This window comes from Dasypus novemcinctus, chromosome 24, assembly GCF_030445035.2.
Source record: "Dasypus novemcinctus isolate mDasNov1 chromosome 24, mDasNov1.1.hap2, whole genome shotgun sequence".
Classification (NCBI taxonomy): domain Eukaryota; kingdom Metazoa; phylum Chordata; class Mammalia; order Cingulata; family Dasypodidae; genus Dasypus; species Dasypus novemcinctus.
Window position 1 is genome coordinate 15,901,509 of NC_080696.1, and position 15,771 is coordinate 15,917,279.

Here is a 15,771-nt window from a genome sequence, read left to right on the forward strand (position 1 = left end):
GTATTTTTTGAAGATACATAGATCGCAAAAAATGTTACATTAAAAAATGTAAGAGGTTCCCATATACCCCACATGTCCCCCCACCCCCACTCCTCCCACATCAACAACCTCTTTCATCATTGTGGCACATTCATTGTATTTGGTGAATACATTTTGGAGCACTGCTTCACTGCACAGCTAATAGTTTACATTGTAGTTTACATGCTCCCCTGGTCCACTCAGTGGGTTATGGCAGGCTATTCAATGTCCAGCATCTGTCCCTGCAATATCATTTAGGACAACTCCAAGTCCCAAAAATGCCCCCACATCACATCTCTTCTTCCCTCTCCCTGCCCTCAGCAACTATCATGGACACTTTCTCCACATCAATGCTACAATTTCTTCCATTACTAGTCACAATAGTTCTATAGTAGAATACCAGTAAGTCCACTCTAAGCCATACTTTATTCCTCCATCCTCTGGACCCTGGAATGATGATGTCCATTCCACCTCTAAATCAAGAGGGCTTAAACTTTTTGAAGATAAAATTAAAAATTTTAAAAAAAAGGATGTAGACCCCGAGGAAGGAATGATAGAAATTGCCTTGCCACTGTACATACACGGCAACATCTATTACAGTGATGAAAGGCAAAACATCAAAAACAAAGTTTTATGATGTTTTTCATTTTTTAATACCCCAATTCATGTTTTACTTTATTTTAATTTTTCTAAATTAGCACGTATTGTATTTCTAATCTTTAAACCTATCATTACTATTTCACTTTACTACTAATTGAATTTGGCAATATAGTAGGCTTCATTTTTTAAGAAGTTTTGGAACACAGAGGGGTTCAACTATGCTAGGGAGGAAAACTGGTGTGGGGTGTTATTGATGGGGAACACATGGTTGGGAGGGAGTTCTCCAGGGCATGTATATAGGGCATATAAAAATGTTCAGATATTCATTGGGTATTTTCATAGTAGTTACAGTTACAGTTTCAAATGACAACTGAGGGAGTGCTGAGTTCCTAGCCAGGGGAGCTCTGTCACATTCCCCAATGGAACAGCAACAATCCCCCAAGTACAGGGGCAAAGACCAGTAAAGAAGGATGGTCCAACACACAGTGCTGCTGCACGAAAGGAGTGTCATGCCACACAGGGATGCCCCCACATAAGGGTGCCCCCTGTGCAAGGAGAGCCGCCCTACGTGAAACCACAGCCCACCCAGGAGTGGTGCCACACACACAGAGACCTGATGCAGCAAGATGATGCAACAAAAAGACACAGATCCCCAGTGCATCCTAATGAGAATACAAGTGGACACAGAAGAACACAGTGAATGGATACAAAGAACAGACAATAGGGTGGGGAGAAATAAATCTTAAAAAAAAAAAAGAAAATGAGATGATGTAAAATTTTTAACTATTAAAGCAACTTGTTTATATGTTTTTTGAATGCATGATTGCAGTTATCAAATCACTACACTGGAAATAATTTTTAAAGTTTATTTAACAATACTAATGTTTACAATCCTCCTGAAATAGTAAACTTATGATAAACTTATGCAAACTAAATTTTGAAAGCCACTGATTTAGAACAATGTCACCTTTTTTCCACAACTCCCATAAGAAATACATTTTTCAATGTCTCCCAGTATACACTTAATTATAATTGAAATAAAATATTTATGAGACAAAAAAAAAAAAAAGAAGGATGGTCCAATGATGAGCCCCTGGTACTGATGACTATGCTTATGAGTCTGGGGGCCTGTACTATGTTTTAAAGTCAGGTAGTGTGATTCTTCCAATTTCATTTTTCTTTTTCAATATGTCTTTGGCTATTCAGAGTCCCTTGCCCTTCCAAATAAATTTCATTGTTAGCTTTTCCAATTCAGTACAAACAAAAATGCTATAGTAGTTTTTATTTGAATTGCATTAAATTTGTAAATCAGTTTGGGGAAGATAGATGTCTTAATGATGTTTAGTCTTCCTATCCATAAACAGGGAATATTCTTCCATTTATTTAGATCTTCTTTGATCTCCTTTAACAGCATTGTGTAGTTTTCTGTGTATAAGTCATTTACATCTTTAGTTGAATTTAGTCAAAGGTATTTGATTCTTTTAGTTGCTATTGTAAATGAAAATTTTTTTCTTGATTTCCTCCTCAGATTGCTCATTATTGGTGTATGAAATGCTACTGATTTTTGATCTTATAACCTGTCACTTTACTGAATTCATTTATAAGCTCTAAAAGCTTTGTTGTAGATTTCTCAGGGCTTTCTATGTACAGGATCATGTCATCTGCAAATAGTGAAATTTTTACTTCTTCCTTTTAAATTTGGATGCCTTTTATATCTTTTTCTTGCCTAAGTGCTTGAACAAGTACTTCTAATGCAATGTTAAGTAAGAAAAGTGACAGTGGGCATCCTTGTCTTGTTCCAGATCATAGAGGAAAAGATTTTAGGAATTCACCATTGAATATGATGTTAGCTAGCTGTGGGGTTTTCATATATACCCTTCATCATGTTAAGGAACTTTCCTTCTATTCGTATCTTTTGAAGTACTTTTGTCAGGAAAGGGTGCTGTATTTTTGTTGAATTTTTTCTGCATCTATAGAGATTATCATGTGATTTTTTTTCTTTTGGTCTGTTTATGTGGTGTATTACATTGATTGATTTTCTTAAATTGAATGATCCTTGCATACCAGGGATGAAACTCATGTGGTTATAGTGTATAATTCATTCGACATGTTGTTAGAGATGATTATCAGGTAGTTTTGTTGAGTATTTTAGCATCTAGGTTCATTAGAGAGATTGGTCTATAGTTTTCTTTTTTCATGGCATCTTTATTTGGCTTTGGTATTAGGGTGATGTTGGCATGATAGAATGAGCTAGGCAATGTTCCCTCCACTTCAATTTTTTGGAAGAGTTTAAGCAGGATTGGTACTAGTTCTTTCTGGAATGTTCAGTAGAATTCACCTGTGAAGCCATCTGGTCCTGGTCACTTCTTAGTTGGGAGGTTTTTGATTACTAATTCAATCTTATTACTTGTGATTGGTCTGTTGAGTTCATCAGTTTCTTCTTTCATCAGTGTAGTCTGTTTGCATGTTTCTAGGAATTTGTCCATTTCCTCTAAATTATCCATCTTGTTGGCATACAATTTTTCAAAGTATCATCTTATGATCATCTTATGTTTATTTTTCTGGGGTCAGTGATGGTATCCCCTTACTCCTTCCTTATTTTATATATTTGCATCCTCTCTTTTTTCCTTTGTTAGTCTAGCTAAGGGTTTATCAATTTATTAATCTTCTGAAAGAAGAAACTTTTGGTATTATTTATTTTTTACTAGTGCTTTCTTATTTTCAATTTCATTTAGCTCTGCTCTAATCTTTGTTATTTCCTTCTTTCTTCTAGGTTTGGGGTTAGTTTGTTGTTCATTTTCTGTTTCCTCCAGGTATGCAGTTAGGTCTTTGATTTTAGCTATTTCTTCTTTTTTAATGTAGGCATTTATGGCTAAGAATTTCCCTCTCAGCACTGCTTTTGCTGCATCCTATAGGTTTTGATACATTGTGTTGTCATTTTCATTCAGTCCAAGGTAGTTATTGATTTCTTTTGCAATTTCCTCTTTGACCCACTTATTACCTAAGAGTGTAGCTATCCTAATATCAGACAAAATAGATTTTGTTGTTTAACTTCCCTATCTTTTTGCCTAATCTGCTTCTCTGCCCCTTACCGATTTCCAGCTTCATTCCATTGTGGTCAGAGAAATTACTTTGTAGACTTTGAATCTTTCTGAATTTACTGAGAATTGTTCTGTGGCCTAGCATGTGGTCTATTCTGGAGAATGATCCATGTGTGCTCAAGAGCAATTTATATCCCACTGTATTTGAGTGTAATGTTCTGTATATGTCTATTAAGTCCAGATCCTCTAATGTATTATTCAAGGTCTGTTTCTTTATTGATTCTCTGTCAAGATGTTTTGTCAAATGGTAATAGTGATGTATTATAGTCCCCCACTATAATTGTAAGGCATCTATTTCTCCACTTAGTTTTTCCAATGTTTGTCTCATGTATTTTAAGGTACCCTGGTTAGGTGCATAATTGTTCGTGATTGCCTTTCTTCTTGATTGATTACTCCTTCTATTAATATATAGTAGACTTCTTTATCTCTTACAACAGTTTTGCATTTAAAATCTATTTTGTCTGATATTAGAATATCTACACCTGCCCTTTTCTGATTATATTTGCATGTAAAATTGTTTTCCAACCATTCACTTTCAGCCTCCTTACATCCCTGGGTCTAAGGTGAGTTTCTTGTAGGCAGCATATAGATGGCTCCTATTTCCATTTGCATTCTGCCAATCTGTGTCTCTGATTGGAAGGTTTAATCCATTAATGTTCAATATTTTTACTGTCAAGAAATTACTTTTATTAGCCATATTTTCTTTAGGTTTATGTATGCCATATGTTGTTTTTATTTTTATTTTTATCTTTTTAGTTATTCTTACCAATAATTTTTCTTTCCTACACTCTCCTCCCACCCCCTCTGCCTCCTGTTTTCTCCTTTCAACCTGCAAAACTTCCTTTAGCATTTCTTGAAGGGCAGGTTTCTTGTTGACAAACTCTCTTAATTTCTGTTTATCTGTGAATATTTTGAGCTCTCCCTCATTTCTGAATGCCAGCTTTTCTGGATACAGAGTTCTTGGCACCTTAACCATGTTATAGCATTGCCTTCTTGCATCCATAGTTTTAGATGAGAAATCAGCACTTAATCTTATTGAGCTTCCTTTATATATAATGCATCTCTTTTCTCTTGCTGCTTTCAGTATTCTCTCTTTGTCTTGGACGTTGGATGACTTGATAAGTATATGTCTTGGGGTAGACCTGTTAGGATTTATACTGTTTGGAGTGCACTGTGCTTCCTGGACATGTACATCCGTGTCTTTCAAAAGCATTGAGAAATTTTCAGCCATTATTTCCTCTAACACTCCTTCTGCTTCCTTTCCCTTCTCTCCTTCCTCTAGGATGCCTATAATATGTATGTTGTGTGTTTCATTGTTGTCATTCAAATCCCTAAGTCCCTGCTGAATTTTTTCTTTCTTTTTATCTATCTGTTCTACTGTGTCTGATTTCAATGTACTGTCTTCAACTTCACTGATTCTTTCCTCTGCTGGTTCAAATCTGCTGTTATGTCCTTCCAGTGTATTTTTTATTTCATGCATTGTGCCATTCATCACCATCAGGTCTGTCATCTTTTCATGTATGTTTACAGTTTCTTCAGTATGTTCCCCCAGTGGCTTCTTAATATCCTTTATTCTTCCTTCACTTCATTAAGTTGATTCATGATATTCATTTGGACATCCTTGATTAGTTGTTCCACATTCTGCATCTCCTCCTGTTTTTTATTTTCTTCATTCAACTGGGCCATCTCTTCCTGTTTCTCAGTCTGGCTTGTAATTTTTCGTTAGTGTCTAGCCATCTGTTTATCTTGATAGGCTTATTTGGTTGGTTAGCTTCTCTTTATACTCTAGGGTTTTATTTTGTTGTTTCTTTGTGCATGGTAAGGTTACTTTTTGATACTTCGTTCCTCTTATTCTATATCCTTGCAGTTGACCATGTTCTCTTGAAAAACTATTAGGACCAGATAAAAGGAAATAATAGAATAATAGTAACTATAATACAAAAAAGCTGGAAAAGTAATTGTACAAGAGCTAGGGCACTAAGTAATACAAGTAAAAAATCATAAAAAATACAAAGAATAAGAATAAAATGAAGTAGAAAAAATAAAACAAGAAACAAAATAGAAAGAAAAAAAAATGAATTAAAAGGCCAGAAAGATGAGAAGAGAATAGAAGGGGCTACAAAAGAGAGAGAAAAAAAATGAAGGCCAAGCCAGAAGTGGTGGAATAAAAGAAAAACAACAGAAGTCAGAAGACATAGAAATGAAGGAAAGAAGAAAAATAATGTAGGTTGAAAAAAATAAGTAAAAGGGAAAAAAAGGAAAAGAACAAACAAAAAACAAAACAACAACAAAGAAACAACCCAGGAAAAGCAACCTTTCCTCTTAAGCCATAGGGACCTTCTCAGGCTGCTGGTCCTCATCAATTAATTACCCTGCAGCCTGCCTCCACAGGCGTTGTGTCCAGTTTTAGCAAAAAAGAAAAAAAGAAAAAGATTTTTAAAAACCCATAAAACAAAACAACAGAAACTCAGTATACAATTTCCCTATCACAGGGTGCTGGCCATGTGCCTTATCTCTCCCTGGATTTCTTCTCTTAGGAGGTATCAGGACTCGAATGAAGGATCTTCTACATGCAAGACAGAAATTCTCCACCTGCACTACAGCAGCTCTACAGACTAAACAGGCATTTGAAAGCTTATTGGACTCTTCCTGACCCTGTTTCCCTGTTGGACTTCTAACAGGTTTCAGGGGCCTGTCTCTGACCCTTCCCTGACCAAGTTCCTCTCTCCCAGGGCAATGGGGTGTGATAGCCTGCCTGAGCAGATCAGAACCCCCTCCCCCTTCCCTGGGGCCACCTCCATGTTGGTTGGTATCCTCTCTGAGATTCAAAGGGGCCTCAGATGGCCAAACCACTCTCTACCCTTTGCCAGACCCCTCTTCCCCCCAGGGGGCTGGTGAGAGCCAGGGTGTCCAAGGGGCTATTTGCCTTGAAGGTGGAGCTTCCCCACCCACTGCTTCCATCCACAGGGGTGAGCAACTCATGGTTTTCCCTTAGGCTCTTTGTCTCTTTGTCCTGCTCCCTCCTGGAGGATGCCCGGCAGCCTCTTGCTCTGTGAATTCCCAAAACAGCTCACTCAGGTAGGTTTTTGCTCCTTCTCGCTGTTTTTTGCAAAAGAGCTGAGCAGTGCTACCTACATCAATGCCATTTTCCAACATTCCAGCTTTTTTCTTGCTGTCTTTCCCCCACCCCCACAGGGCCCCACAGCACAGTCTATGCTAATTAGCACTGGTTTGATTATCAGTCCCAGGTCCCTAGAGAGTTGGACCTACAGTTGAGCTGCTCCGGGTACTGGAAGATTGACTGTGTTAAGTACCCACAAGGAAGAGTCAATGTGGCTTGGTAGAAAGTTGAGCTTATTCAGAATCAGTCAACCTGGGTGACTCCACCGTATTTTCAACTGTTGGACAATGACCTCTGGATGGTCATTCCTCAACTTTGTCAATACCTGCTCCACAGTTTTGTTGAGAAGATTAAATGGAGTGAATTCACCTTGTTAACTAAAAAGGAGTGTGCAAATTTTCAGGGGTATTGTCTCCTCCATCTGCCCATACTCAGTAACTGGCACAGTTTAGGTGCACAACAACAACAACAAAAAAAAACATTTGTTGACTGAAAAATTCTTAATTGAGGAGAGAGATTGGAAGGGGTCGGTGGAACTGTTCACATGAAATTTAGGCACATTATATGAAATGACGGTTTAAAAGTTGAACCAGAGTTATAGAATATCAATCTGTTCATTTTTAATAAAATAATACTCAGTAACAAACACTCCTGCTTTCTTACATTTTTTCTTTGAATAAGTGTTTAAGTCAATGAACCAATTTCGGGAAGCATTCTAAATAGAAATACTGAAGTGAACTGTACATTTTTTTTGAGATGGGGAAGAAGATATGATTAAGTTGTATGCATGTCATTGGTACCACATCTAATTGGTGATCAAAGATGCAGGGTGAAAGGAATAAAATTCATGAGAAGGAGGCAAAGAGAAAAAATCAGTGTCCTTTTAGTTACAATGTAAGGAATATAGTTTAGACACTAGGAAATATTTCTCTGACGTTAAGGGCTTTATAGCACAGAACTGAAATACCGAAATCTTCCCTGGAGGTATTTAAAAATAGTTTATTACCTCATCTCTTTGGTCACAGCAATTTCACTTATAATAGAAAACAATCCAAATGACCAATAAGAGGGAAATAGTTGGGTAAGTTATGGTACATGGCTCTATGGAATATTTAGGTAGCCATTAAAATTAAAATATGACAGCTCTGGGCCACATATTAAAATTCTTATGGTAGGATGCTTAGTGCAGAAAGACTATACAATTTTGCCTGTAGTATAAAACTATTATGTAAAAATTATGTATGAATATAAATTAGGATTGGATGAAAACCAGGAAAAATAAAAACAGTTGATGGGGTTTCATAGTATCATTGTGAAAAACTGCATTTTAAAACTGTTCAACTCTCTTGGAAACATGACCATGATCTTCATTGAGGAGAGGAATTTAAAACTAATAGAGTCAGAAAGCCTCCTCTAATCATAGGATCCCTAACACTAGATGGCAAAATTGCAGAAACCTGTTGTGTTTTTACATTGCTATGTTGCAAAGGAGTAGTGGTTTCCAGTCAGTGCAGTATTCTAAAGCATTGCTGGTTTCCATTAAAACCATATTTATGGAATTAAAATTAATTTTACGGAATGAATTCAAGCAACCATTTTCATTAGAGTGCACTCGGTCTAATTGAGTTTGGAGTGATATTGTAATAGCCATTCCTGCACTGTTATTTAAAAAGATGAAATCTGAAGTGAGCCTTTTTTGTTACTATGCTGCTGGGAAACAATCAATAGATGAGAGTTTTCAAACGTCCACATGAAAGTGGCTCTTTCTTAAGGAAGATTCTAGCAAAAGTAAAGGTGTAATCTCAAAGAAATTATTCATGCAGATGAATGAATATATATAGTACAAATATGAAATATATTTTTCTGTACCTTTTAAAAATAAATAACATATGTATAAACATATGCAAATCATAATTTGTCCCCATTTGGTGAACATTACTTGTGTCTAGACTTTTGCCATTATAAAAATGCTGGGATGAATATCCATCTTATCCCATTTTTCCAATTATCTTGCCCTTTCTTTGGATGTAATTTTGTTTTAAAAACATGTGCCATGGTGAATATTTCTTGATGCAATACTTGCAAAGAACTCACAGAACAAAAACCACACCTAACTCTTCTTCTAGTGGAGTCAGAATTTTTCTGGCACATGAGTCCCATACTTTCTTACATTGCTGTGTAGAGGAAATTGGTGAGAAACCGCTGTCTGACAGCATTCCTCCTCCTTCCAGAGCACTGGGGAAGCAAAGGGTTTGGGGCCGTGCCTCTTCATTTGTTCTTTCCTGCCATAATTCTTGTCCTACTCTCATCCCATATCAAAGTTCTTCATTGCAAGCAACAGAAATTAATTTTATTGGAAAGACTATTTAAAAGACAATTTCCAATAAAATAATTTATTGGAAAGAGGGCTCCAGGGCTGGGCAGCAGGAACTATAGCAAGGGTTTCTTTCACCCTGAATCACTTTCCTGAGAGATAGCTACCCTTGAGATACCCTTTGGCTGAACCAAGAAGAGGGAGTCTCCAGTTTCTGTTTGGCAGGCAGGTGCCCAAAATTCCACTCCCACCAACACAGAGCCCAATGAACTAGAGATAATCCTCCCAAATGCGCTGAGAGATTTGGGGAAAGGAGACTTGAACTTGGGCAACCAAACTTTTAAAACACTGATAACAACCATCCATCACACACCCTTTTATACCCTTTGCCTAGTACTTGAGTTTCCAGGTATTCAGAGACTGGTCATTTCAATGAGATGATAAATTAGTTATTGCCCTGCATGTAAGAAAGTTTACTGATTGACACAAAGCCCAATAACTGTTGCCAGGAAACTGCTTGAACTAATTCAGTTCACAAGGTTCATTTCCACCCAAGAATTTGGGGTTCTGTCTGACTCTGCAAAGATAAAGTGTTAGGACATTGCAAAGAAAAATACCGTCTGTCAATTTCTGTCCAAAGCACCCTCACTTATATTCTAGAGCTTTGTCCCAGGACTTCCTGGCTCTCCAAGAAGGGTTTTTCAGCTGATATTCGAATGTGATAGCACAGTACAAATGAAAAGACTGGGAAGCCCTCCAGGAAACTAATCTAGGCAGTTTTCACCCCCTCCTTCCCTAGATCCACCATCAAATGACTTTCCTTCATGAAAGTGGCCCATCGTTTGGTTTTATTTCACTTAGCAACCCGTACCGCGTTATCATCCTTGAGAATACTTTCCTCCATCCAATTCTTATTTTAAGGAAACTTGCCGTGAGCCATCACCAAGGTCAGCACAAACACCAGGAAATGTTCTTGGAAAGTGATCATAAAGTGAGAACATACCTGAGATGAACTTGGCTACTGACGGAGAAAAAAAGCCACATTATATACAAATAAACTTGAATTATTAGATATAAATTCCAGAAGAGGGGTGATCATACTGATAGTTAATATACTGATATTGTCATTCCAGGTTAAGATGGCCTTGCAACAGGAAGGATTTGACCGAAAAAAGCGAGGGTACAGAGATATCAATGAGATCGACATCAACATGAACGACCCTCTTTTTACAAAGCAGTGGTATCTGGTAAGAGTCTCTGTGTTATTGCTAACATTTTCTCATCTTGAAACTTTGGATTAAAGGCATGCTTCTGTTTCCTCATTATGCTGAGGGATATTAACCAGCAACAAAATCAATGAACCTCTATGTCCCCTCCTTCCTGTATTGATTTTCTGCAATCACCCATGCATAGTGCTCTCTAATCTGCTTTCTTTGGGAACTGCTAAGAGTCATGATCTTCTAGGGTCAGCAGATCAGATATTCCTAGTATTCTGCAAAAGAGCATGCATGTGTGAGTAAAGACTTTCAACTGCATGTAAAAAATCAAGGTCAGGGCCTCGGAGGAGTCATCCAGGGGTCTCACCCAGCATAGTAAAGGGTAGCCATGAGGAAATCACAGGCATGAGAGAAAGAACCAGGTGACCTTACAAAGGGACAAGCAAGAAAGTTTGGAGACCATAGTAGCAACAGTAGCATCTACTAGTGCTTCCTAAAATAATGCCAGGAAACCAATTCCACAGGGCTTAATTGATGTAGTACTCAAGGCATTGAAACCCCATCTGTCTGTGACATAGACATTTTCTGAGTCACGAGCAATCCTTTCTGCTCCATTTGGATTGGTTAGGCTATGCTAAAAAGAGGCTGGGTGACTCCAAGTCAACTTGAATTGCAGAGCAAATTGAGGGGAAAGGGGTGACAGATTTATAAACATAAAGGAAGTTTTCCTTTCTGCTTAAGATTAAAAGATGATAAGCAAGAGAGAAACTGAATTGCAGCCCTGTGGACTGCTACATTTGAAGAATGCATCGCAGTTCCCCACTGGACAAGGTCTATGTTTTCTGGCATGAAATTCCAACAGTCTGGATAATTGAACGGGCTTCTGTGTGTTAGTCAGGATAGGCCATGTTTGTTGCAGGAACAAACAACCCCCACATCTCAGTGGCTTAACAGAATCAAAGCTTGTTTCTTACTCAGGCTGCACAGACCAGCATTTCATAATCCCTCAGGCATTCAGGCTGGCAGTGGAGGCTCTTTCTCTGCTGCATCCCAGTGCCTGCTTTGATGCACACCTGAGCAAGGGAAGGGGGCCGATTGCAGCCTGACTTAAAGCTTTTACTTGGATGTACCAGAGGGCATACAAGCTCGCATTTCATTGGCTAAAACCAGTCACGTGACCATTCTATCCTCTAAGGAGGTGGAGAGTGCATCCTTAACACGTGCCTGGAAAGAGAACTGTCATTTCTGTAAATAGCGTTAATTAATTCACAAGGGTTTTGGCTAATACCGTAAGAGCCAGCTGGTCAGTGTGGGCTGTCACCAGTATAAACTTTGACTTCATTATTTTTTTACAACCCGTCTTTAAGAAAATCTACACAGGACAAGGGTGCATGAAATAAATATAGTGGGAGCGGATGTAGCTCAGTGGTTGAGTGTCTGCTTCCCGTGTATAAGGTCTTGCATTCAACCCCCCGTACCTCCTTTAAAAAAAAACTATAGGGAAACGGACTTTGGCCCAGTGGTTAGGGCGTCCGTCTACCATATGGGAGGTCCGCGGTTCAAACCCCGGGCCTCCTTGACCCGTGTGGAGCTGGCCATGCGCAGTGCTGATGCGCGCAAGGAGTGCCGTGCCACGCAAGGGTGTCCCCCGCGTGGGGGAGCCCCACGCGCAAGGAGTGCGCCCATGAGAAAAGCCGCCCAGCGTGAAAAGAAAGAGCAGCCTGCCCAGGAATGGCGCCGCCCACACTTCCCGTGCCGCTGACGACAACAGAAGCGGACAGAGAAACAAGACGCAGCAAATAGACACCAAGAACAGACAACCAGGGGAGGGGGGGAAATTAAATAAAATAAATCTTCAAAAAAAAAAAAAAAAAAAACTATAGTGACCATTTTTGTTGGGAATTTATTCTTTTTTTTTAAACAGCTTGTGGGGAAAGAGAGAGGTTTGGGGTTTTGTTTTTTGTGTTTTGTTTTCTTTTTTTTTTTGTATTAGAGCATGTAGTAAAGGTGAGCCAGCTATTTTTTTTTTGTTCATTTCAATAAATATTTTTGAGCAAGGCTTGTGGGGTGATGCTGAAATTACTAAGGCAAATAGCATGTTGCCTCCTGCAAAGGATATTGCTATTTAGAAATAGGAAGTCATATTGAAATCCACATAAACCACTATCTGCTAAATTCAAAATGAGAGGTATAAATAAAAAGCTATGAGAGTGAGCATTTAATTTTAAATTGGGGGGCAGGTTCTTGCAATGACAGCTCTAAAACTTGTTTATAGGAGAAGTTGAATGATCACTATCTAGTTATAAGATGGGAGAGCTTGAAACTGTATTTGCATATTTACAGAAAACAGAAAACCTCATTGCTTATATCAATAAACGGAGGAAGAAAGCTGGAGGACGTAGACGGGGGAGGGCCCCAAAATACTGTTTCGTGGAAGATGAGGCCTTTGGACTATACCATGCTGCAGTGCATATCAAGCAAACATTTTACACGGGTGCTTGAATACACCAAATTAATAAGATGCTCTGCTTTGGAATTCCCGTCCCAGATCAATACCGGGCAAGCGGATGGCACTCCTGGCCTTGATTTGAATGTGGCAGAAGCCTGGGAGCTGGGATACACAGGGAAAGGTGTCACCATTGGAATTATGGATGATGGTGAGTATTTCCAGGCTCTTGCATCACTCAAGCAAATGTGTTTCCTTGAATGCCTTTGAAATTTGAGCCATCTATTTTTGAGGATGCTAATAAGAAACAGAATAAATAGCCAGATGCTGACCAAATGACCAGGTTTCTCTGTAACCAAATCCTCAGATTCCTCTTGCTCTGTGGTCCTCCAAACTTGATAATGCCCTTGATAAATATTTATTGAATTAAAAGATAAACTAAACGAATGAACAAAGGAAAGCTGCCGGTCACACATCACTATTTACACCTTATCTTAAAATGTCTTTTAAACCTGTTCACATTAACTGTCTAGATCTCTAGATATGCACTGCCCAGTGTAGTTGCCACTAGCCATCTGTGGCTATTTCTATTTCAATTTTAATTAATTAAATGAAATTTTAAAATTTAGTCCCACAATCACAGACTTCATTTCAACTTCTCAAGAGCCACATGTAGCTAGTGGCTACTGAATTCAATATTTCCAATATTGCAGAGAGTTGTATTAGACCATGTGACTCTAGGTCTTTGAAATCGCTTTTTAGTAACAGGATTGGGGCTTGGGGGAAATTTGTCTTTATTGCCCTTTCAGGATGAAAGTAGAATTTGATAATATTTTATTATGCATAGCCCCTATAATATATAATTATCTCCTGTATTCCCACCAGCAAAAGATTTAGCAGAACTTTATTTTCTATAGTTTGCAATATGAAAATCAATAGGTTTGATAAATTGACCTTTTTCCAACAATGCATATCCTTGGTTCTGCCAAGAGTCAGAAGAATCGCTGCCCTATAGCCATTCCATCAAGGATGTGTAGTTGCCCTTTACCAGCCATTTGGGTCCTCAGGGACAATGCTCTGTTTTGTATTGTTGGTCCAATTATGCGTGAAGACTATACAGAGATGAAACAACAGACCCTTTCCCTTCTGCAGAGCCTCAAAGAACACCATGTTCTCTAAAGCAAGCCTTTGAAGCAGAATTAATGGGGAAAAGAAGGGGAGCCAGCATGCTTCCAACCCGTGTTATCTTTGTGGGAGTTCATTAAATAACAACATAAAAACAAAATCACCATGTTTTCTGATTTGCAAGGCCTTTTCAAGTGGATGGAAAAGCTTTCTCTGCTGGATGAGGGCTTTAGCAAGAAAAGAGAGGACTCTGCCCAAGAGTGTGTGTATATGAAATGTCAAGAGCTTAGCCGTTTTTCTTCCTTCCTAATGCTTTGCTTGGAAACCTTTCCAAAGTGGCTGAGGCCAGCTCATCCAGGAACAAGAAGGATCCAGGTTTGGGGGAAGTCTGCCTAGGATCTGTGGTGCAGACCATTTCTAACAGCACATCTACTGGGCATCCAAGAAGTAGGCCTGCAAGTGGCCACCACAAGTCAAGAGACATGCTCGGGGCTCTTGTCAAACCTCCAGCAGCACTGAAGATGCCTAGTTCAGGATTCCTGAACTGTAACCCCATTGACTGACTCTTAACTCATCCCTTTCAAACACAGCAAAGGAGAAGATGCTTTTGGCCTCTATTTTACAGCCCCTGGTCTTGAGATGCCAAGCCCTTAAGAAAATCCCAGCAGAATTCTTTGCCTGATGTTATTTCTTCTACTGATGGGTGACCTTTGGGATCCCATAAAAGTGCGTTCTCTCGCACCCCGATGAAAACACATGAGTTCTCCATTGTTTGGGTCATCCACTGTGGCAGAAGAAACCACCCCAAAATGTAGTGGTTTAAAACAATAACCATGTTACAAATCTCTCACAGTTCTGCAGGTTGACCAGGCTCAGCTGGACAGTTCTTCTGCTGGTCTCGCTTGGGATCTCTCATGCAGTTAGGTCAGCAAGCAGCTGGGGATGGTGTCAGCTGGAGGCTCGACTGAGATGCCGTCATGGCGTGGCCTCACTCCCTCTCCATGTGGTCCCAGGGTTTCTCATAGCCACATGGTCCTTCCACATGAGGTCTCTCTCCTGGAAACTCAGGGGTCAGGGCTCCCAAGAAGAGGCATTCCAAAAAAGAAGCAGCTGCCAGGCCTCCTAAAGGCTGGACCTGGAATGGGCAAGCTCTATTTCCACCACTTCTATTGGATAAATGGTTACAGGGTTACAGTCAAGATTCCAGAAACAGGGAAATAGACTTGTCTCCCAGTCAAGAGAGAAACAAAGAACCTGGGGCCATCTTAAATTCAGTGCATGCTTATTCAGTGTGACTCTCCAAAAATGAAGAAAAGAATGGCTACAAAACTGTTCTTCAAAGCACTGTTGAAAGCACGATGCGCATCTTTGCGATGACTGGCCTGCCATGCAACGAAGACAAGGCCAGGTGCTCAGGAGGCTCTTAATATATAATTGGACATCTCCATCCAAATGGGAAAGCAGTGATTTGGAGTCTGGGACTATAAGCAATCATGTGTCACTATGTATACCACCTTGCATTGTGATGGGCTGGTTGTGAATAAGTCCCCTCTGTGGATTGTGAGCCACAGATAGTAGTATAGATCAGATTCTGTGTCTAAATTGTCTGTGCTTTCCCAGGACCTACACTGTACCTGGCATTCGTTGCTGAAAATAAATAAAAGTGTGAAAAATAAGAATGAGTACATTAATAATACAAGAATTGAAAGATAATAAGCTGATTAAGAAGAAGCATTGAGTATACTCTATCTCAAAGGATAATGAAATAGGCAAACATATTAAAGTACTGTTTAATAACCAGATTATTCTTTTCATGGTTATTTTTTCTG

General features: G+C 39.1%; 1 protein-coding gene across 1 annotated transcript in view; it reads left to right on the plus strand.

Annotated features, from left to right (window-relative positions):
• PCSK2 (proprotein convertase subtilisin/kexin type 2) overlaps positions 1 to 15,771 on the plus strand; it is a 282,361-nt gene that overhangs the window by 153,807 nt on the left and 112,783 nt on the right. Inside the window, exons 3-4 of the mRNA XM_058287597.2 lie at positions 10,288 to 10,401; positions 12,920 to 13,028. Coding sequence (XP_058143580.1) covers positions 10,288 to 10,401; positions 12,920 to 13,028 — 223 coding nt within the window. The remainder of the gene's footprint in view (positions 1 to 10,287; positions 10,402 to 12,919; positions 13,029 to 15,771) is intronic.